At 35.9% G+C, this 23,091-nt stretch overlaps 1 protein-coding gene and 1 pseudogene across 1 annotated transcript; one reads left to right on the top strand and one right to left on the bottom strand.

The window, feature by feature from the left end:
* The first annotated feature begins 6,263 nt into the window (after positions 1-6,263).
* LOC119569470 (protein RFT1 homolog) lies at positions 6,264-16,549 on the top strand. Its single transcript, XM_037917621.1, is given in 18 exon segments — positions 6,264-6,372; positions 7,496-7,580; positions 8,036-8,237; positions 8,562-8,580; positions 9,039-9,084; positions 9,359-9,528; positions 9,613-9,733; positions 10,351-10,395; positions 10,480-10,596; positions 11,272-11,353; positions 11,356-11,411; positions 12,079-12,148; positions 12,321-12,382; positions 12,384-12,416; positions 12,715-12,854; positions 13,648-13,695; positions 13,834-13,954; positions 16,269-16,549. Coding segments are annotated over 17 exon segments (1,656 nt in total). The 5' UTR covers positions 6,264-6,372; positions 7,496-7,514; the 3' UTR covers positions 16,527-16,549.
* Positions 16,550-17,667: 1,118 nt separating this feature from the next.
* On the bottom strand, positions 17,668-22,785 carry LOC119569468 (annotated as a pseudogene).
* Between the last annotated feature and the right edge of the window lie 306 nt (positions 22,786-23,091).

A 23,091-nucleotide genomic window follows, 5' to 3' on the forward strand; every position in this document is an offset into this window, starting at 1 on the left:
TACAATGCCGTCAGACGAGCGGAAACGAGGGTTCATTTGGCAGTTTATGATGCGGACAGCGTGAGCAAACTCGGTTAAGTTGTAATATCAGGTCTATACAAAGAGTCTCGTCACTCTTGGTGTTACGCTTCCGCAAGATGATCATTGGTGCTTTTTTCAGATGCCGCGGTTCAATACTACTCAGGCGGTCAGATAAATGTTTGCCTCGGCCCGGTCAGCATCTCGGCGGAACTGGATTAAGGGGATAATCATTGTGCGCTGAAAGTCATATGTCCCGTGTTTGCGTCATTTCAGCTTTTGTGGTGTGGGGGGGGGGGGGGGGGGGGGGTCGTTGAGCGTAGTGTGCACAAGTAGCTAGGGATTGTTTTTTTTTTTTTTTTTTTGGGGGGGGGACGGTAAATAAAACTCAATAGACTATAACAAAATCCTATTGGATTAATGACAATGTTATGGTGTCTTTTAAAGTTCTCTATATAACATTTTTTATGGTATTCACGGATAAAATATATAAATGTATTCATATGTTTGCGGTTGTAATTCTACTACACTTGTAGCAAACATTTTTTGGAAAAAGAGTGAGTAAAAACATGTTTAGAAGCAAGCATCTGCTCTTGAACTTTTTTGGTTAAGAGGTAAATCTAGTATGACTGCATATAAATATACAGTATTAATTATTATAATTATAATTATGAATAATTATTATACATAAGATCGATGATAACCAGGGGCGTCAGTTGGGGGGGGGGGGGCAGTTACTGTGCTAGTCTGTGCCTTGTATATGTGTAATCAAATTTGATAGCTCTAAAATTTGTTGGATGTGGCCCTTGGGGCAAGACAGACCTTGGAGGAGTCTTGGAAGGCCAACTGCCCCTCACCTTCCCAACTGACGCCCCTGGCTGCCTAGCAAAAGATCATCACATGCATGTTCGTTAGTACAGGCTACCAAAAGACATGTGTAAACTTTGGCAACCGTATTGCGTTATTTAAAAAACGGTTATTCCCAAGGAAAACCCCAAGAGAAAAAAATGCACCTTTTTCACCATCTGTATCATTCGCCTCATCGCTTTTTTTCCTCGTTTGGTTTCATGTATCTTATCTACAGAGTTAAGCTTATCTGATTCTTTGCCTACCGCATCGCAAATCCATAAATATCACTCTAATAAGAGCTGGAGATCAATTCATATTCAGTGATATGTAAATTGTTATCTAATGCGTGTTACGATGTGACTTTTACATGACACCATTCCCCTTTTTCTTTCCGCCTAAGGTAAGAGTAAAAGGGGTTTGCATCTTCCTTGTTAATGATGAATAGGAAAGTGTGCTAAAAAACACTGAAACCATTTGTTATGCCCTATCCAAATCTAACTCGGAATTATACCTTTATTCACACACCACACACACACACACCACACACCAACACACACCCACCCACACACACAAACCACCACACACACAACCACACATACTCAACCCCACACACACACACACACACACACACACACACAACAAACATACATACACACACATATGTAACACACCACACATAGGTGTGTGGTGTGTGCGTGTGTAAATGTGTATAAAATAAACAAAAATGTTAAAAATCTGTATATAAAAATTTGTATACAGAAATATTTATATATACTATTAATTTTGTATATAAAATACATATATATATATATATATATATATATATATATATATCTTATATATGTGTGTGTGTGTGTGTGTGTTGTGTGTGTGTTTTGTGGGGTGTGTTAATTATAAATAGTTATATATATATATATTATATTATATATATTATAAACGTATATTACATATGCGTGTGTGTGTGTGCGTGTATGTGTGTGTGTGTGTGGTGTGTGTGTGTGTGTGTGTGGGTGTGTGTGTGTGTGTGGGGGTGTTGTGAGATTGTGTGTGTGTGTGGGGTGTGTGTTCATAAATGTATAGTACGTATGTATATTATATATATATATATATATATTTTTATTATATATATATATATCTATTATGTATATATACTAAAATATCGTGTTATTTGGTAATTTAATCATTTATTTTTATTCACATCTGTTTGTACCTGCTTGCATGTATTTGTGTATGAATGTATGTCTATATATAGCTTGTAGGAGATAGAGATTTTGGTTATCACTTTTAGCTCTTTAGTAATAAGATAAGATAAGTTAACGGATGGATAAAACTGAATAGTGATGGATATGCCAGCCTTTACTATATCCACGATATTGCAAAAGGAAATATTGAAATCAACAACATAACTCTAACAGACCTATGATAATATTGGTGATGCTAATGTTAAAGACGACGATGATGAGTTTGCTAAAAGTACCGAAAAACAAATAAAAAGTTAAACAAGGAAATTTCATAAGCAAGGAATCATGAATTAACCAACAATGTTCGGACATTTTAGGATTGTTATTAACAATAATGCCAAAGCTGCATTTAGTACGGTAAAGCAACTCACCGCAGAAAAGAGGCCCAAATATTTTGTGGCTGAAGACAAACAGGCAACTGCTACCCAAGATAGGGATGTCATTGAAAGATGGAGACAGTATTGTGAGAGCTTTACAACCACCAGGCGGACACTTCAGATGATTACTTGATCGAAATCGAACAGACTGTTTCACCGCCAGAAAAAGAGGAGCCACCGATAATTCGAGCAGAACAGAATCAAGCATAAAATAGCTGAAATATAACAAATCACCTGGAACAGACAATATCGCTGCTGAGCTTCTTAAAGCTGGATCATGTCGATCGAAATGATCGATATGTTGCTTAAGAGCTGCAACCTGACAATGTAAACTGGCGAATGACCAAGCTTTGCATATTGACCTTATTGCACAAAGTAAAGATAAATTTTGATACCTCACTGAGTGACTCGACATGACAACGAAGAAGGATGGTATGGAAACAGTGCAGATGAAAGCAGGTGATGGTTACAGCTAAAGCTGTGAAATTAAACTATCCAATAACTAGACTAGAACAAGTAAACTGTTTCAATAAATGGGTGGTCAAATTAGTAGCAATCTACATTCTTGTAATGAGATCAAAAGTCGCATAGCAGTAGCAACGGCAGCATAGTCAATTAAATACCCTTTGGGAGAATGGAGGTATTACAATCCAAGACAAGTTCAAGCGAGTTATTGTGTTATCCACAAAGACCTATGGCTGTGAATCATGGACATTGACTGCTGAATCAGAACAAAGAATCAAAGTATTTGAATGAAGTGTTGCCGAAAAATTTTGCAAATATCATACTCAGCCATAAAACGAATGCAAGAGTGAGAGATGAAATTGCTCGCTTAGTGGGAACCATGAAACGTTGCCATCAACTGTCAAAGGAGAAAACTGCAATGCTTCGGACACGTTGCTCGCCACACCGAACAACTCAACTTAGCCAAAACGATTATGCATGGCAGAGTACCTGGGTCAAGAGGTAGGGGAGACCAAGAAAGAGCTGGATGACCAACATCAGGGAATAGACAACGTGTCTGCGGGTGATGCTACAAGAGTGCAGCCGACAGAAGGAAATGGTGGATGGCAACAAAGTGCACCTACGGAGATGCAGAAACCGAACTCGCCTTTTTAATATAGATTTTGATGGCAGCAGCGGTATTATCTCCGATTTTTTATGTTGCACATCCAAAGTCGAACCAGGCTGTCATCCAGTAATATCTTCTACTTTTCTAGTACCCTACGACGAAGTGATGAAGTAGTAATGGCAGAGTCGTTGGGTGTGATGTCTTACCGGTATGGTATGACGTCCGAGTCGGTTGATGACAGGTATCGGAAATGACAGGATAAATGTTTATGTAATATCATACAGATATATAAAAGCTATTTCCTATTTTCTTGCCTTTGATACATCACTTATGTATGTATGTAAAAAAATGTAGCCCACATAGTAATGACAGAGAAAATGTAAAAGAAAGGCGAAACTCCCATTAGTTTCTATAGTGAAAAAAGTATTTTCTGAAGTTGCTAATAATTGGAGGGGAATAACAGCGATATTTTGAGTTTACTTCAGATGTGAATATACATAAACCAGATATCTTTATAGCGGTTCTTGGCATTAATATGTGTGACATCAAATTCTGGAGTGTAGCTATGCAAATACATTTTGGGAAGTCTGTGGACAATAACATAATAAACAACAAAAAAAAAGTTGATGAAAGGGATTACAAAATAAGCTTTCAAAAAAAAAACAGTTGTGCCTTCAGTTTTTGGAGCCAGTGACGGGTCGACCGATCTCAGGCAGTCACAGCCGATCCGTAACCCCAAGTCCGTTATTACGAGAGCTCTGTGGTCGACGCAGGAATTAGCAGGTGTTGTTGGTTTATAGTTTTACAATTTTCTTTTTTCTTTATTTCCTTTTTTTTTAAAAATTGCACAAAAACATAAAATATACACATATTGACTGGGTCAAAAGGGGTGGTGCTAATGACGTCATCACATGTAGCCAATGGAGAGTGTGCCATGTCAGATATAATAACATAATCATTTGTAGAATTTATTCGATATTGGGTTTTTTTTTATGATAATGAAGAGCCTTGCCAATTAACAGCCGTCAGAATACTCTTTGGGGAAAAGTCTGGTTTTTATGTAACTTGGAATAACGTTCCCAGCCCTCCTCTCGAAATCATATGACTATTTTACTTGTCCATTATTATCATTATTGCTATGAATACCATTATTATTGTTATTGATATTTTATGTCTATCATTATCATTATCTTTATTGTTGTTATCATTGTTATTACTATTGCTATTGTTATACTCATCATCACCATCTTCTCCATCTTCATCTTCATCATCATCTATATTACTATTATTATTATTGTTATTATTGTTGTTTTTATCATTATAATAATGATGATGATTATCATTATTATTATTATTATTATTATTATTATTATTTATTATTATTATTATTATATGTGATAACATAATAACGAAAATCATAATAACATGATATTATAAAAAAAAATATGATGAGGATGCTAGTAATGCCAATAATAATGATAATAATAAGGTTAGCGATAATAGTAAATAATAATAATAATATAATAATAATAATAATAATAATAATAAGTGATAATATAATAACTGTAATATAACAACAACAACAATCACAAGAACAACACAACAACAATTATAATATCAGTAATAATGAGAATGTTATCGGCCGGAAGCAGTGATACTTTAATTAAGCAATATTTTATTGCATTAGCTGATGAAATGTAACCCATATTTACCTGACCTGATAGGAAAAAAGTAGAAGATTTAAAACCACGAAAAGAATTGGTGGTAGTGAGGCCGGGTGATGTGATGTCTCATGTTAGGGATAATGCACTTGTAGGCGATTTCTATTACATTGGCATTAACTTTACGCGAGATAAGGGCCGAGGTAATGCTATTTAAAACTGTTACCCAAATTTCCCTAACACCAGCCCTATGTCTGCCTTCCCCAAGTCTACCTCCTTGGAATCAGTTCAGCGAGAGGCAACTTTGAGTGAATTTCAATCAGTGTTGACTCATCGAACTCATTATAATTTTTTTTTTAAAAATGCGTAATGAGCCGTAAAAACTATAAGGAGAGATGGAGATGCTAAACTCTAGATTCCAAGTTCGAATTTCTCCCGAACTGAGTGGACGGCGAGGCAAGGAATTACAGTCAATTTGTAAGGTATTTTACTAAATAAAACTGTAAGCTGTTTTATACACAGTTGTAATACAATCCCATTTTGCCATTCCTATACATACAATACATAATAGGACACTGAAAAAAGAAGGGAACCACACCTTAGAGGCACGGTGGTGGACGAAAAAAAGAAACTACACATAGATCAGTGAAATCATCTGAAGTTTATTACATGTACAATATCTGTAAAAGAAACCATATGTCTCTTTGATGATAATGATATAAGTATGAATATATCAATAGTGATGACATATGTGAAGTTAAAAATAAAGTTAATTCGTAGCATTTTTCTTCTTTTTCTTTTTTACAGTAACAGTAATGTGAATAACAATGATTATGAGGGTAAAAATATGTTATCAGTAATTTCGAATACCTGATGAAAATAATTCAATTCTGTGCATCGCATTGAATGCATAAAATATAAAGTCGTTCGAAAAGGTAGACAAATACAAAAAAAAATACAGCTATTATCAAAAAAGAAAAATTGAATGACGTCATTAACTACGTTTCTTGTATTCCAATCTTCATTGAATCCGGATCGTCTCCTTCACGAACTCCGGCAAATGTAAACAACTTTTGACACCTGTTTATTTACAGGTGTACAAAAAAAACGTTCAAACTGATTTTCGAAAAGGCATGGGTTTTTAGTCAATGTTGGTAAGACTGGTACAAAATTGAGCTCACTTTACGTCGGTGGTTAATGTTGATAGAGTAACAGGGACAGCTGTGGCGGCCTCCTATTCGCCGCGAAATGACAAAAATATCCTTTGCTTGTCAGATAACAGATAACAAGTCCACAACACCCTCCCACAGCCCAGTTCGTAATGTACGTTTTTCTCCAATTTGGCATAGGTGCTAGTAAGGGGGAGGGGTTTGTCCCCTGCTTGAGGAATAAATTGGGAAGATTAGTGTGGAAAGTTGGGTTCACAATATAGCCTGGTTTCTGGACTAAGTCTGTGGAGTGCAGTAATAAACCCATGTCATTTATTACTCAGCATTAGGCCGGTAATTTTGAATGATATAAAATGGCATGGCTACTTCGAGTGATCGCTGTAGCTTGTGTGTCTTTACTGTTTTCAAAGGACAACAGACCTCCACCATATATATTCTGACAAGGGAGACTTTAGGCTAGTTCCTTATTGGGTTAGTTTGCTTGTTTGAGGATAGAACACTAGTGATGCATACAAGCTGCATTTTACCTTAATGCATATGGTGAAATTTATTGACCTTTGTCCAAGCACCAAGGGTGCAGAGAATTCAGTAATCTCTTATATGAGATGTTTTCTATGTTAATTTAAGCTTGTTAGTATGCAGTTCTGTGAACAATGTACAGTGGAATATTTTGAAGATAATATTTCTGTGACATAATTACATCAGATTTGCTGGATCAAGAAATGTGTGCAGTTATAAAAATTATCTTTTTTACATCTTTTTTACACACACACACACGTGTGTGTGTGTGTGTGTGTGTGTGTGTGTGTGTGTGTGTGTGTGTGTGTGAGAGAGAGAGAGAGAGAGAGTGTGTGTGTGTGTGTGTGTGTGTGTGTGTGTGGTGTGTGTGTGTGTGTGTGTGTGTGTGTGTGTGTGTGTGTGTGTGTGTGTGTGTGTGTGTGTGTGTGCATGCATTTATGGACTACATTAAGTAGTCTGTACTTTTTTACCTTCGTTTTCTCCTTTTTTTTATCTTTAAACCATTATTTCAAAACTTTTATTAAAGGAGGTGATTTTGATTATATAAACAATCATAATGAGAATTTCTAATACACTGCTTTTTTCACAGACTTATACAAGCTTGCAAAATGAAAGACCCAGAGACTCTTAAAAAAGGAGCATTAGTATCTGCTGCATATGATACTCTGTTACAGGTATGGTAGTGATGATATTTACTTGAAGACATTAGCTTTCAGATCCTCATCCCCACACACTATTTTTGATTAATATTCTATGACAATTATTGATATGCCATTGTAATTTTATTGATATTTTAATGCAACAGTGCTTGAATGTCTAAAAAATGGGTGGCATATTAGTACAGATTGGAGTAATGACATCATCAAATATCAGACACTAGTGGCTTTTTCAGATATTTATTTTACAAAGCCACAGGATGCTGAAGTTAGGTGGTGCTTTTCATTCTACCATGGCTTTGACTGTTGCCTATGCCTTATATTTAATAAATTTTGAAGTCAAATACAGTTCATAGTATGAATACTTTATAAAGATTCAAATGACAAAGAATTCAGTATCAGGAAGATGCAGTTGTCCTCATATGATATAAGCTTTGAAACAATAAACAAAAGTTGGATATTTTTTTTAACAGGTTAGTCTCCGAGTACTGTCTTTTGTCCTTAATGCCTTCATTGTTCGTCATGTGAGTCGGGAAGTTTTTGCAGTGATGACAGTCCGCCTTCACTTACTCTATGCCACAGGACTACTTCTGTCAAGAGAGGCTTTCAGCGGGCTGCTCTCAGTTCCAAAAGTGCCGGAAGTATACAGAAAGTTATCAACCTCATTTGGATTGGGTAAGTTGTTGTTACCATATTTACATTCAGGAAATAGTCTTAATGAAATGGTGATTAATGAAAAAAAAAATTATTTTAAAGATTTTGTTAACTTTCTAGTCAGAATCTGAGAGCTTATTTCAATAGTTAATTATTGATGTAATAAAAGAAATTTATGTTATAAACATTATATGAGGCATACCCTTTCATGTTCTGGAAGAGAGTAAAAATGACTTCCAATTTTGGATACAAATATAAAAAAAATCATTAGTTGATGCTTAATTAAGCATTGCATTCTAATTAATTAAGCTTTAAACATTATAATTGGCTTTTTGACTCTTAAAGACATAAAGTACAAAAGATAGTAAGTACATATTGAGAATGAGAATGAGAGGAAGGAGGAAGAGAAAGATAGTATGCAATATCTAGATTGATTAAGCTATAGCTAAGGCAAGTCAACAAAGGTTACAGTAACTGATAGAAGCTGCACCGTAGAAGAATATGTACTTTTGTGGATAGTATGTAAAGAAAACAGTATAAAAAGGACTGTATAGAGATCTGAGGTGAGTGGATAAATGGGCTGAAAATTAGTAATGTAATTTAGTCTTCAATAATGTAAACTCAAAACCATTTCTATAAATCGTGAGAACAGTAGAAGCACTGAATAAGTAAGTCAGACAGCAGTAGAAACATAACTCAAACAAGAAGACAGCTATTTACTAAAACTTAGGATGACTAAAGATAATGAGCTTATGTCAGCCAACAGCATAGCTCATTGATGCCTTGAAGTATTTATATATCCCCTGTCCATTCTAATTTTAGTTTTATCAATTTTGTTAACATAAATGCTAAGGCACCAAGGAGTCAAGTACTAAACCTAACTTATCTCTCTAATTTGCATCATTACTGATTTTTTAAATTGTAATGGAATCAATAACAGGGTTAAAGTATTCTTTGCATTGCCAAAGCTAGGAGAATTTTTTTTTACATTTAAACCAGACTGTTGTAGAGTGTTGAAAGGAAACTATTTCTTTTATTATTTGAATTTGATTCCTAACTTTAGAAAACAAGAAACCAGCTAAAAGAACACTATCACTTGATACCAGTACAGGTGAGTGCTAGTGTTACTAAAATCACTGCAGTTAGATCCTAAAAAATGTGTAGAATTCAGATCCTATGAAGAGTTCAGGCTCAAGATGATGTCACTACTGTTTAAATCAGAATATGAAATATTCATTTACCTTTCACATTACATAAACAATTTTCAGAAGAGTTTTGACAAGCCTTATATACTTGATTCATTCAGCATATGGTGAAGAAAACTTTTTTTTTTTTTCTTTTTCTTTCTTTTTCTTTCTTTTTTTCTTTCTTTCTTCTCATTTTCTCCTTTTTGCAGGCCTTTAGTTTCAGGGCCAGTATGTCTTTTTGGCTGGTATGTTTGGTTACATGCTATGGAACAGCCACCAGAGACTGTCACCAGGAACTACAGTGCAGGAGTGACATTTATGGCTCTGAGTGTTTGTAATCGAGGTGTTGGCTGAAGTGCCGTTTGTCCTTGCAGAACTTCACTTTGGAATAAAACAAAGTGGGTATAGTGTCAGTTGGAGTTCATCTAAACATGTATTTTATTTTGTTTATTTTATTTTGTAATTATTTTTTTTCTTTTTTCTTTTTTATGTTTCATGTATGTACATTTATGCATATAACTCTGAAGATAGAATGGATTTTCTTGCTTTCTGTTATTAGGTAGACTTTATTGTTGAATGATTATGAGAGATGAGTGGATGTATCAGATATAAAGAATTTCCCTCTTTTGAGTAGATTTTATTGGAAGATTGAATCCACTAGTCATAAATCTTAACTCAGATGGAAATAACAGTCATAAATGTATAAAGTAATTTGATAGACTCACACATTAATGCCAGTTGATTGACTTTTCAGTTGTGATCGAAGGCTTAATGCAGTTGCTTCGATCAGTCCTCCTTGCATTATTTGTGTACATTTGGCCTTTTTCAAGCAGTGCTTATGTATGGGGTCAGTCAGTTGATTGGCTCACTTTTATACTGTTTTGCATACTATGGCATCTTCATCCACACCTTTTCAAAGAAGGAAGAGCCGCCAATTGCCCATACAGAATATCTGGCAGATGCTTCCAAGAACTGAAGGAGACAAGATGCTGGTGAGTCCAAACTTCTGCAGGTCTTTGGATAGAGAGAATTTCTAACAATGATTCTAAGGCAAAAGTGTGTTATACTGATTACAGGGTAAAGAGAAGGATTTGGCAAGTCCCAACGTAAAGAATTTTAGTTTCTTCCAAGGAAAGGGTGAATTGTATCATGTTATAAATATACTAGGACACTTTGCATGTTTATTAATTTGGGTATTGTATGTCGCAAATCCTCTTATATTTACATTCTCTTGAATGAGAATTTGCATTTACAAATTTATATGCAAGAATAAGGCTAAATATTATCTTCATTGATTGTTGATAAACCAATTGCAAATTTCTGATCTATATTTTTTTGACATAGACAAAGGAGGTTAATGATATCATGTATTTTTAGAGTGTTTTCAGACTTTTGAAAACTTTGAGTATAATGACTAGTTTACTTCACCTATTTAGGGCGTATATATATTGTATATATCAGCATACACAAGATTCATCGTTGTATTTTTATTTTTTGTAGCCACTGTCAGACATTTGAATAATCAAGATGAAATGACATCCATAAAGAGAGAAAGAGAATGTGTGTGTGTGTGTGTGTGTATTTTCCTGTGTGCATGTGTGCCTGCATGGCTATGTGCCTGTGCACATGTATAACCTGCTGGCTACATGTCTGTGTGCATGTGTGCCTACGTGGCTATGTTCCTGTGTGCATGTGTGCCTGCATGCAGTTAAGCACATGCATATTCATGTATAAATATACTGATAGATAGGTACATGTGTGAGCATTAATAGAACAGTTTTCTCTTCATTTGCTGGATTGAGAATTATATTTTTGTCAATATACTTTTTTGATAAGCCAGTTTCATCTTTTGATCTCTCCCTTTTCAGCCAGAAATAGATACGGAGTTGGGATCAATCTCCTGGAGCTTCTTCAAGCAAGGCTGGCTCAAGGAAGCTCTCACAGAGGGGAACTCTACCTCATGAACTTCTTCTCACTCATTTCTTTAGCCCAGCAAGGGGTTTATCAGGTAATGACTGATTAGACCTTTACCTGTGTTGATTCCAGGTCCTCACTCACATGCATAGTACATGGATATGCACACACACACACACACACACAACAACACACAACAACACACACACACAAACAACACACACACACACACACCACACCACACACACACAAACACACACACACACACACACACACACACACACACACACACATCCACACACACACACACACACACACACACACACACACACACACACACTATATAATAAGTAATAAACTACAAGTCTCTCTCTCTCTCTCTCTCTCTCTCTCTCTCTCCTCCTCTCTCTCTCTCTCTCTCTCTCTCTCCCTCTCTCTCTCTCTCTCTCTCTCTCGTCTCCTCCTCTCTCTCTCCCTCTCTTTTGTTTTGTTTGTTTGTTTGTCAATAAATTTATCCCTTTACAGTTAGTACCTTTCTTTCAAGAGCAGAAGTATTAGATAGTACAGTTCTTTTTCCACTGCGGTTGTGAGCAACTTGGGTCCCTTGCAGCTCGTCTCGTTTTTCCGCAGCATCGAAGCAGCAGCTTACAAGTACTTTGCCCAGATGCTTTATCGAGGGAAGAGCATTGCTGAGCAAGACCAGTAAGAGTTGATTTAGGTATTTAAGTCTGTTGATTATGTTTGAGTTTTATTGCTAATAGATTCAGGTAGAGCTGTTAGTTCCAGTTTCGAAGAAGTCTGTTGATTGTGTTTTAGTAATAAAGTCAACATGTTCGTCACACTCATGAAATTAAGAAAGATTAAGCTCATTAAATCTTCATAATGTGGTTCTGGAGCATAAGTCTACTTGTATTACCAATTCTGTTATTTGTTAATATTTGTTCTTACTCTCTTCTTTTTTTTTCCATCTTTCTTTTTTATTGAACAGATGCGAGTGACTGAGTTGCAAGATTTTTATCGACATTACTCCGTAGCCTTATACTTGTCAGCCTCATTGTCCTCGTCCTTTGGGTGGTCATATTCACATCTGCTTCTTCAGGTAATCCAGAGACTTTTCAGTGCAATATTTACATGTTAGTTAGTTTATTGGTATTTGCTTGTGATCTATGCCATGCCCTGTTTATTTATTGGCATGGAAATTACAAAAGGAAAACAAGATATTAGGTTTGCATTTTTTCTATGTCATGCCTAATTATTTTGGTGGAGTAGACATTTCAAACAACAATTTGAAAAATGAAGAAAGGTTCATTACGTTGTTTTACCTTATTTAAGGTCAAAATATGGAAAGTTAACTATACTGGTTAGGTAACTAATGTTTTCATAGCTTCTTTTCACAGCTGTATGGTGGCAGTCAGCTGAGTGATGGTGGAGGAACACCACTGATGAGAGCCCAGTGTTTCTTTGTTGTCTTCTTAGCGGTCAATGGAATCACAGAAGCATATACTTTTGCAGCCATGAATGACAAAGAATTAGAAAGGTTTGGGTTTTATTTTCTGTTATTAATTGGTGAGGGAATGGACAGGTTGTCAGTGGAATCACTGAAACATTAAATTTTACTACTTTGAATAATAAACCATTGAAAGACTTAGGTCTTTCATATTGTGCTGTCACTGGAATTGCTGATGCATTTAGCTTTTTGTCAAGGACGTTAAGGCTTTGGAAAGTCTTGCATTTTGTGCATAAGATATTGAAGATGGAAATGCATGGTTATATTTGGGAGATAGATAAAGAGGTTTGATGATGGTTATTGATATTGATGTAGAAAAGGCCTGAATGAGAATGGCTTACAGTGCAAAAATGTATTTGACCAGTTTCAATTGTATCAATATCAAAAATGTATTTCTGACAAGGATATATCAAAACTGTACTGTTAAGCCATTCTCATTCGAGGCCTTTTCTACATCAGTATCAGTATTCATTCTCATTCAGACCTTTTCTAGATTTGTCACAATGAACAGTATTCAGGATAATGATACTGAAGAAAATACATTTTGCCCCCCTCCCCCTTCTCTCTCTTTTCTTTTCTTTTCTATTCTTACCTTTTTCTGTTTCTCTTTCTTTTCTTTTCCTTTTCCTTTTTTTCACCTTTCCTTTTCTTTTTCCTTCTTTTTTTTTTGTTTTGTTTTGTTTTCCTTTCCTTTCCTTTTCTTTCCTTCTTTCCATGTTAGTCTAGTTACCTTTAAATTTTCAGATACAATTACCTGCTGGTCATGTTCTCAATTGCATACATCGGCATGGCAGTCGTTCTAACACAGATATTTGTGCTCTAGCTTCATTTATGCCAATTGCATCAACATGAGTTTCAGAATTATATATAGGTTAGTGTTTCCTGCATACCTTTTTGTGTTTCTATAATTAACTCTAGAAGAATGCATCAGATTTGACAAATTTTTCGGTGCCTGACATATTACTAAGAATATCTTTATGTGTTATACTGATATGATGATGTTTTTCAGCCTGTGGTTTATCCGTAATCAGTATGAGAGAACTGATCATGAACCTCTCACTGGTCTGTATATTCCCCTGAAGCTAGTTTTCATGTTCCTTGTGGCTGCAGTTGTAACAGCCCTGTCTGAGGTAAGGAGAATATGCTGTACAAGATTTGTATTTAGTTGTTGTTGTTGCTTTTAGAGAGAGAGAGTGCAAGCGAGTGAGTGTGAGTGAGAGAGTGTGAGCGAGAGAGTGCGAGTGGAGAGTGCGAGCGAGAGAGTGCGAGCGAGAGTGCAAGCGAGAGAGTGCGAGTGAGAGTGTGGAGTGTGTGTTAGTGTGAGAAGAGAGAGAGAGAGAGAGAGAGAACTGTCTTTTTCTTGATATTATGTATCATTTCATTCAGTTCTGTTTCACAAACTTCATTTGATGATACCAGACTTTGTGCAGTTTATGGTCTGCTTTTACTAACAGTAGTAGAATATATCAGAACTTCACATGAGTTTTTTTCCAACTTTAGAGGGAAACTCTTCCCCAAACTATGAATGTAACCAGAATTCTTCGGTATTATTCGTCCTTTCTTTTCCTTGGAGGCGATGACACAGGAAGACGACACCTGTACCAAGCCTAATTATCAGTACAAAGTAGGATAGTTGCAGTATCATCAAGAACATTAGATGTAAGATAATAATTGATAACATGAATAGCAGAGTAGTCTTATTACCCATTAGATACTAGTGAGGGGGGACACTTCATTAATAATAATAATAATAATAATAATAATAATATAATAATAAATGATAAAATAATAATAATAATAATAATAATAATAATAATAATAATAAAAGCCAAGCAGTTTAGTGACCCCAATTCTTGTCCTCGAAAAATTTGGCCAAGGGGCAGGTAACAGGAATGTCTCAACCCCCCTATCCCTTGCTCATTGTTGTCATGGGGGGGGGGGGATTAGGACTGGGACTGGGGCCCAATGTGGGGGATCACCCCTACCATAGTCCTCAGCCCTCACCTAAACTAAATTTGCATGGACTTTTCTTCTCCCCCTTTTCTTTTTCTTTCTCTTCATCTCCTTGTTTCTGGCCACTTATCCTAATCATTAAACACATTTTTTGCTATTTTGCCACAATATTTTATCATAATGCTCCCTACTCCCTTAACTCCTTCCCCTTCTAACATTTACCTTACCCTATAACCCATCAGCTCCCCCTCTTTATGCTTTTTCTCTACCATTCTACCCTCTACTTTTCAACCTGTAACTTTACCCTAATCATTAGCTCATGCATAACCCTTTTTGCTACTCTGCTTTACTATAGTGCCATATGAATTTTGATGTCATATTGCACTTCCTTGCCTGGGGGCTTTGACCCCAAGTCTCATGCTATCACTATGTTTTGAATTCTCCACTAATGACCTGGGATGTTGATACGGCAGCAAATTTTCAATAAAGAAAAAAAGAACTGTCTCGTCATGGAAAATTTGGTTGAGGGCCACAGTGATGGGAACAACTTGTCATGGGAATCTGTTGCCAAGTGAAAAGGATGTCTTACCCTAAGTGCACAAGCTTTTGGAGGAAGGTGGAGTGCCAGCTACATAGAGGGCACTGTGTCCATGTGCAGAAACCTATTCCAGCAGCACAGAATGTGTTACAGAGAACTGGATAATACAAAAATATTTTTAAAAATACAAATATCAGTTACTTATTCTTACTGCTGTTGCACAGTATGCATAAATTATCCTCTAAGATATGCACAATAAAAACATAAAGTATAACAAATTTAGACCTTAATAAATGGTCATACAACAAAAAGGATAAGAGTTAATAGGTGCAGTATCAAGACTTCTTGTCGCTTTTCTGCAATGCTAAGTGTTGGTGTGGGCTGGGCTATAACCAATCACCTGGAGAGTGCCTACTTGAGGAAACTTAATGCCCAGATTTTCACCAAAGTAATACCCGATCCAATAGGTTGATTGTTATTTTGTGATTAGGTTCAAACCAATTTTGTTCAACAGTAGATAATGGGAGAATATATTGCCATTAGCAGTCAGTCTTGCAGGATTTCTTTATTCAAGAATAACTGTAAAATGTAGTGTAAACATATTCCTTACATTATGCAGTCATCCCCCCCCCCCTTTTTTTCTTTCTTTTATCTCCTCCCTAACATATCCATTCCTCTGGCAAGTCATTAACTGGTACTATATTTAGGGTTTAGGCATAGTTCTTAGGACATATTATTCCGTTCATCAACATGAGTATGCACGTTCATGCACTCCCCCCACATATTCCGTCTCCTCTCTTTCACATGAAAATACATTTGCCACTGTTCTAAAGATTGCCCTGTTTATTTATATATTGCAGTTAAAATTAGAAAGACTAGAGAAATTGTGTTAAATTGCATCCTACCTTTTTCACAAAGATATACGAAGCTAATAAAATTTTTCTTTTTTTCAGCTTATTGTTTATCCAAGAAGCATCATCATGCACATCTTAATTGGAGGAGTCTGTCTATTGGTAGTCGCCTATTTCTTGCGTTGGGAGTTGAAGACACTTTACGAAAAAATCTTAAGATTGCTAAGTAAATGTCTTACAAGGTCTGAATACAGGGATAGGCAGCCAAGTGGAGATAATTTTTCTCATACATGGATTGTTAATAAAATACTTCCATGTTATATAGCCATGTCAAAGAGAAAAGTGAATAATTGTATTTAAAATAAAGTTTTTTTTTATAATGCTGGTATTTTTTTTTTTTCTACTAACTTTATGAAACAGAAACTGGCAATTGACATTTTCTGTACATTCACATGTAGATAAAAAAAATTATTTTATTAATCTCAATAACAAAAAACTAATAAGTTGCCAATCTCAGCAAAATTCTTTTTTTTTTTTCTATGTCTATAGTGTGTTAATATTCATCAGTCCACATGATCATGCAAAGAGCTGTAAACTGCCACTAGCATGACCTTGATGGTTAATTTTAAAACGAATTTTACACATCAAAGTTCTAAAATATGTGCTTAATTAAGCCTCCTGATTTACCTTTGTAGATCATAGAATTGAAACCTTTATTTTGTTTGTATTGGAAGTAATTTTATGCTTTTTTCCTTGGTTACAACCAACAATAATACCAAGCAATTTAACCATATGACTACAGCCTCCGGCTAGTACAGTGGTAACATGTCGGCCTCTCATCCGAGGGGCCGGCGGTTCACTCCCCGCCCAGGCATGAGAAGTTGCCTGGAGGTTACTGCTGTGGCTGGGTACCACAGCGGGCAGGACTCGGTTCAGCCGAGTCAGCAGCAGCTGACACATGTGAGAAAAATAAAACAGACAGTATGTCACACCAAGAATATCCATTGTATCAAATGGAATCAAAACAAACTTTTTTTATGAACTGTCCCCTGTAGTTTTTGTGAATTTTGTTACATACAGATGGCTGCAACCAGCAAGGAGTCTATCAGTAGGTCCTTGCAATTCCCCATTCCTTGAAATGCATTTTTTTTTTTTTTTTTTTTTTTTTTTTTTTTTTTAATACTCTTCATATCAATACTGTTATTCTTATTGATATGATTATTGAATTGTATTAAAATCTTAGTAACATTAGAGAATGAAATAATACCAATGAGGTATTCTAAAAATCAAGGAAAGGTTAAAAAGGCAAAATAGGTAGACTAATAACCAATGCCTTGGTGACTAAGCACTTGGAGAAATGTGTGTAAACTCAGTAAATGAGCTTTTATTACAGTCGGCATGGCATGTATTCTTACCATATGTGCTGATTGGGTTAAGCCATCTTTTTCCCTATAAACACATTTATTCAGCAAACTTCAGCATTTAGGTTTTGAAAGACAAATAGGGCTTTTGTTTTTAATGTTCCTTATATACACAATGAACCATCATACAGAACATTTCTTTCAGCTGGATATCACTTGGAACATTACAACATTAAGATCTCTAAGACCTAGGACAAAGAGGACATGACTAGTCGAGACGAATATATTTTTAACAGACAAACACAGAATTTTGTTGGATCAATGCTTTAGTGTAAGCCAAAGCAAAATATACCCCTAACTTAAAGCTTCATCTCATATGGAATATTTCTATATATTCTGCTGGCAAAATTTGGGAGCAAATTTTCAATAAAAGACCATAGTTATTCACTCTTTGCAGGAAAAAAATAAATGATAACATTAATTAAATGAATGTAGTAAAAAAATATTACTTTTCAGATGCAAGGTTTTTGCAACCTAGACACTTATAACCCCCACAGGAGATAAGAGGCGTTTCATGAAAATAAAATGCAGAGAACATATTGCTTGTATCCATCAAGCAGTAACATGCAAACTGCCTTTCAGCATTCGAATTTCATGATACAACTTAGCAGGGTTTCCTGAACTTCTTGCCGGCAAACTTAGCCTTGCTGCCCAGCTCCTCTTCAATTCTGAGGAGCTGGTTGTACTTGGCCAAGCGCTCAGATCGGCAGGGAGCACCAGTCTTGATCTGGCCAGTGCAGAGACCAACAACAAGATCATCAATGAAGCAGTCCTCAGTCCCCACCAGACTTAAGGAGAGGAAAAGTTGTTAGAAGTTGTGAATTATACCTCAACATCAGTATTTAAATGGTCATATACAGAATCTGACCTTTGTAAATATTCTTTTAGTTTGTCTTTCACTTCTATCTATTTTTTATCTTATTTCCCTATTCTTAATTGTGGGTACTCACCTATGGGAAACCATAGTGCCCCACCATTCTTCTTGGCCAGAAGGTGAGCATCATAGACTCTGTCACACACTGCCAATCTGTTGACCTTCAGGAGGAGGCAGTTTGCAAGCCTTCTTTTCAACAGCTGACAATGCGCTTGGGGTTGGTCACAGTCAAGTCATCCCACAATCTGGATGTTGGTGGCAGAGGTCATCTTGGTCCAGTTCTCCCAGTCGTCCTAAGAAAGAGAAACATATGCTGTTGATGTATGCACAAATTGTCATTCATTACTGATTGCCATTAGCTATTACACAAAAATATCTAGTTTTAAAATACATAGTATTCTTGCTATTCAGAACTGTCAGCAATAACTATCTACCTGGTCGAAGGGATCTTCAATAGAAACAATGGGGAACTCTTTTGCAGAATTCCATATACATGTCCCTAATTGGTCCCCAGTGATCTTCTGAGAGCCATCGTTGTTGGCAGTCTTGAAATCCAGGTCGTAATGTTCTCACCCTTGTAGAACTCTGAAGCAGCCACATCCATGCCAATCTCATCTTGCCAGTGTAGCCAGCCTTCTCAATGGATTCCTGAATCAGGGTGAGAGCATCTTGTTATTCAGGATGTTGGGAGCAAAGCCACCCTCATCACCAACAGCAGTGGCATCCAGACCAAAGCGGCCCTTGATCACAGCCTTGAGGTGATGTACACCTCAGAGCCCATGCGCATGGCCTCAGTGAAGCTGGTGGCACCAGTGGGCAGGATCATGAACTCCTGCATGGCAGCTTGTTGCCAGCGTGAGAACCACCATTGATGACGTTGAAGGCTGGCACAGGCAGGATCACATCGGAGTAGTTGGCAAGGTTAGCAATGTGTCTGGAAAAAAAAAAAAAAACAGGATTAAAATATCAATATTGCTCAATAAGAAGTCACATCTAATTCATTCATATTAATAAAGTTCAGATCACTTGAAACAGTCTTACCTGTAAGGGGAATGCCAAGCTCAGCAGCACCAGCCTTGCAAATGGCAGGGAGACACCCAAGATGGCATTGGCACCAAGGCGGCTCTTGTTTTCAGTGCCGTCCAACTTGCACATGAATCATCACACTCTTTCTGCTGAGTGACTTTCAGTCCCTGTGAATAAACGAATTCTTAATTATTCATCACTCAATAAGAATGGACACATCGCAGAAAAAACTGTTTAAACACTATAATGTATCAAGCCCATTTTCAAGACTAAAGGGTTTTTCACTAAAATCAAAAATTATCTATAACAAGAGGTAATGCATTACCTTCAACAAACAATGATACTCTACACCATTGCTTTTTATCAAGAGAGTAATATGTATTTGTTGCATGTAACCATATTCCAAAACCCCAAAAACCCAGCAAGTACTATAAACAAGAAAAATTCAACTTTCTGAATCTTATAATTCAAGCTAAATTTTTTGACAACTCCAACAATTAGAATACATACCTCTTAATAATTTCAGGAGAAATGATGCTGTTCACTTTGTTGACGGCCTTGAAGACAGACTTGCATGGTACTTTGACTTGTCTCCATCACGCATCTCCCATGCCTCATGGACACCTGTGGATGCTCCAAGGGAACAGCAGCACGGAATATGCCCTTGTGGGTGTAGAGGTCAACCTCCACAGTGGGGTTACCACGGAGTCAAAATGGTACGGGCAAAACCTTGGTGATAGACATCTTGGTGGCTGCTTGATGGAATCTGCAAGAGCAACCCTTAAGACACTGCTGAAATCCATCAATCGTTTTATTCGCGTAAACACCTATTACCCAAAGCAACCCAAGGTTCAACATATTTAAAACTAGCTATTCTCCAAGTTGACCAACTCTTTTTCCACTAAATTATCTATGTTATAAGATTCAGGGACCCTAGCCAAATCACAAATGTGTTTTTTTTTTTACTAATAAACTTTTATATATGAATAAAGTAAAATAAAATGGAGAAAAAGGTACAAAAACATTGATTTACTCAATTTCTTACTCTTCAGTCAAAACATTATAAATATACCCTCCCTATAAACAAGATTGTAAACACTACTTTGTGTAACAAATAGCAACTTGAGCATGTGACTGGCACAGTGCCAAACCCTACAACTTTACTTGGCAAAGTCACCACCACATCGCACCTGCCACTTCCTCTTTGAGAACACTTCTAAGAATTCTCTGCAACAGTTATTAATAATAATAATATAATCCATAAAACTTGGGAATGTATAGTAACACAAAAAAGTGAAAGGTTATTAGATCTAAGGATATACCAATCTGATTTTATAACATCCCATCATGAGACTTAATATATTTTATAATTTTTCTTCGTTTTCATAGTTGATAATATTGGCTCTTGTATGAAATGCATAAATTTAATTTTCTCACACCTGCAAGTTCAATATTCTTAAAACAGGCCAGACATTCATGTCAGCCTACTAAGAAAGTGCTATAATCAATAGCTAATTTAGCTCCATATCTATACATTTTAAAATATAATAATTGTAAAAATACATTTATATATTATTATATATATTTTTTTTTTCTACCCACAAGAATAGTTAATATGAACATTTTTAGTATAAAAATATTAATCAAAAAGGTCTTATAGGATCCTTTGTTGCAAATATACAAGTGATCACATTTACCATCTAAATTACATAAAGAAAAAAAAAAACTTTCATAAGCAAATTCTTTCCTGACAGACATTTCTCAACTCATGAAGACTGTAGACATATCCAATCATTTAAATGTATACATCATTTCATTTTTCCTCAAGCAATTTATATAGTTTTATTTTCTACCAACCAGACATCTTCTCATCACAATATGACCATCTAAATTTTGTGCACATGTTAAGATCCCTCCCATCTGCATCCCATTTTGTTAATAGGCACAACAGCTATTCCTGTCAGCACTGCAAAGGCTAAAAAAATTCTACCAAGCTGGAGTATGTAGACCTCCTTGATTTATAGTAACCAACAGAACAAGTTCTTAAGCTCTCCCTTGCCAGAATATACTTAATGGTTTGTTGGCCTTTGCCAGAGCACAAACGCCGACTACCGATTATGGGAATTAATCATACATCACTGCACATTTCAAGTGGATTTTGAAAAAATACACCTAATATAAATAATCACAAGAAATTCACAACATTCTGAAAGCCACCGAGGGTCTGCTAAACATATCTGTACTTGTGCCCTATTCTTTTAAACTTATCTGTAGGGTTCCACATCCAACATTTATACTGTCTTCTCTATTTTTTTATTATTACATTTTTTTTTTATGTCAATCCAAATGCAGCAAGCACCCATTTCACACCATGTATATACGGATTATTTTAAAATGGACTGATAATTTTTAAATACACTTAATATGCTTACATAAATACTAATTTGTAATAATGGATTAAATTTAAAAAATAAAATGTAGTAATTTTGTTTCACAGACATCTAATCTTGAAATTATTTTTTTTCTTTCAATACCTAATTATCCATAAATCTCTAAATTTCAATCACAAATGATCTAAATGAAGTATTGGTAATGCTTGTGACATGGCCACACCCCTCTGAGCTCAAGTTATTATTCAAGCCATTCTCTTAAATCACAAACATCATTGTATAAACCAAAAACCTTTCCAACTTGGGGGCTCTGCCCACAGGCCCCTTCCCCATCTCTATGGACTTGCCCTGTGTAGCATTTACTGCAATGTACTTTCTTCATTTGATATTTTTTGCCTACACAGATTACTTCATGTATTAGTGGATGCAAGTTTCTCTGATTATTATAGTGCCATTACATCTTTCTGTATACCAAATACGTGTTGCAAAACTTTTATTATCAACTTGCAAAGGTATACCATAGATGAAAAGCATCTTATTTCTGGTCATTCTGATCTTTATTGGCAAAATTTACCTTGTATTACATGTCTGTGGGGAAACAAACTACACCAGTTTTAATATACACACGTTAACTGAATTATTATACCAAAATTAATAATCTTCTGACTGTATTTCCCATCTTTACAAATAAACTGGCTGAGCTCTACATATAAAAAGAACCTCACAGACTTCAAAACTCCTAATTAATAGCATGCTCCACCCCTTTTTTTTCAAAATTACATTCATTATCAACCAAGATCCAATATATGCATTTATCTTCTACATAAACGATACAAACAATTTACAAACCGGGAAGTCATTTCGTCTGGAAAATTATTTCCTCCTCAAACAAGCCATCAATACCTTTTTAAATATCGTCTTCCTATAAAAAATAACGAAGTACATCAGTGCTTCGACATGCAAGTTATATTAAAAGCTATGTGTTAACTAGTATGACATTGTATTATGTTAAGCTGCAAGACTCGGTACCCTACACCCAACTCCCAAGTATAGCGTATTTCCAACCGACAAATTTATCCTATAATCTATAAGACACCTATAACATTTCCAAACTTTTAATGCAACTATAAAGCCGTTAATAAGAAGACTCGAGATGTTCCGCCTCCGAGTGCTGGGCGAGCGCCGGCCGCGTCCCCTCCGCCGGCTCCGGCGTC

This window comes from Penaeus monodon, unplaced genomic scaffold (assembly GCF_015228065.2).
Source record: "Penaeus monodon isolate SGIC_2016 unplaced genomic scaffold, NSTDA_Pmon_1 PmonScaffold_1552, whole genome shotgun sequence".
Classification (NCBI taxonomy): domain Eukaryota; kingdom Metazoa; phylum Arthropoda; class Malacostraca; order Decapoda; family Penaeidae; genus Penaeus; species Penaeus monodon.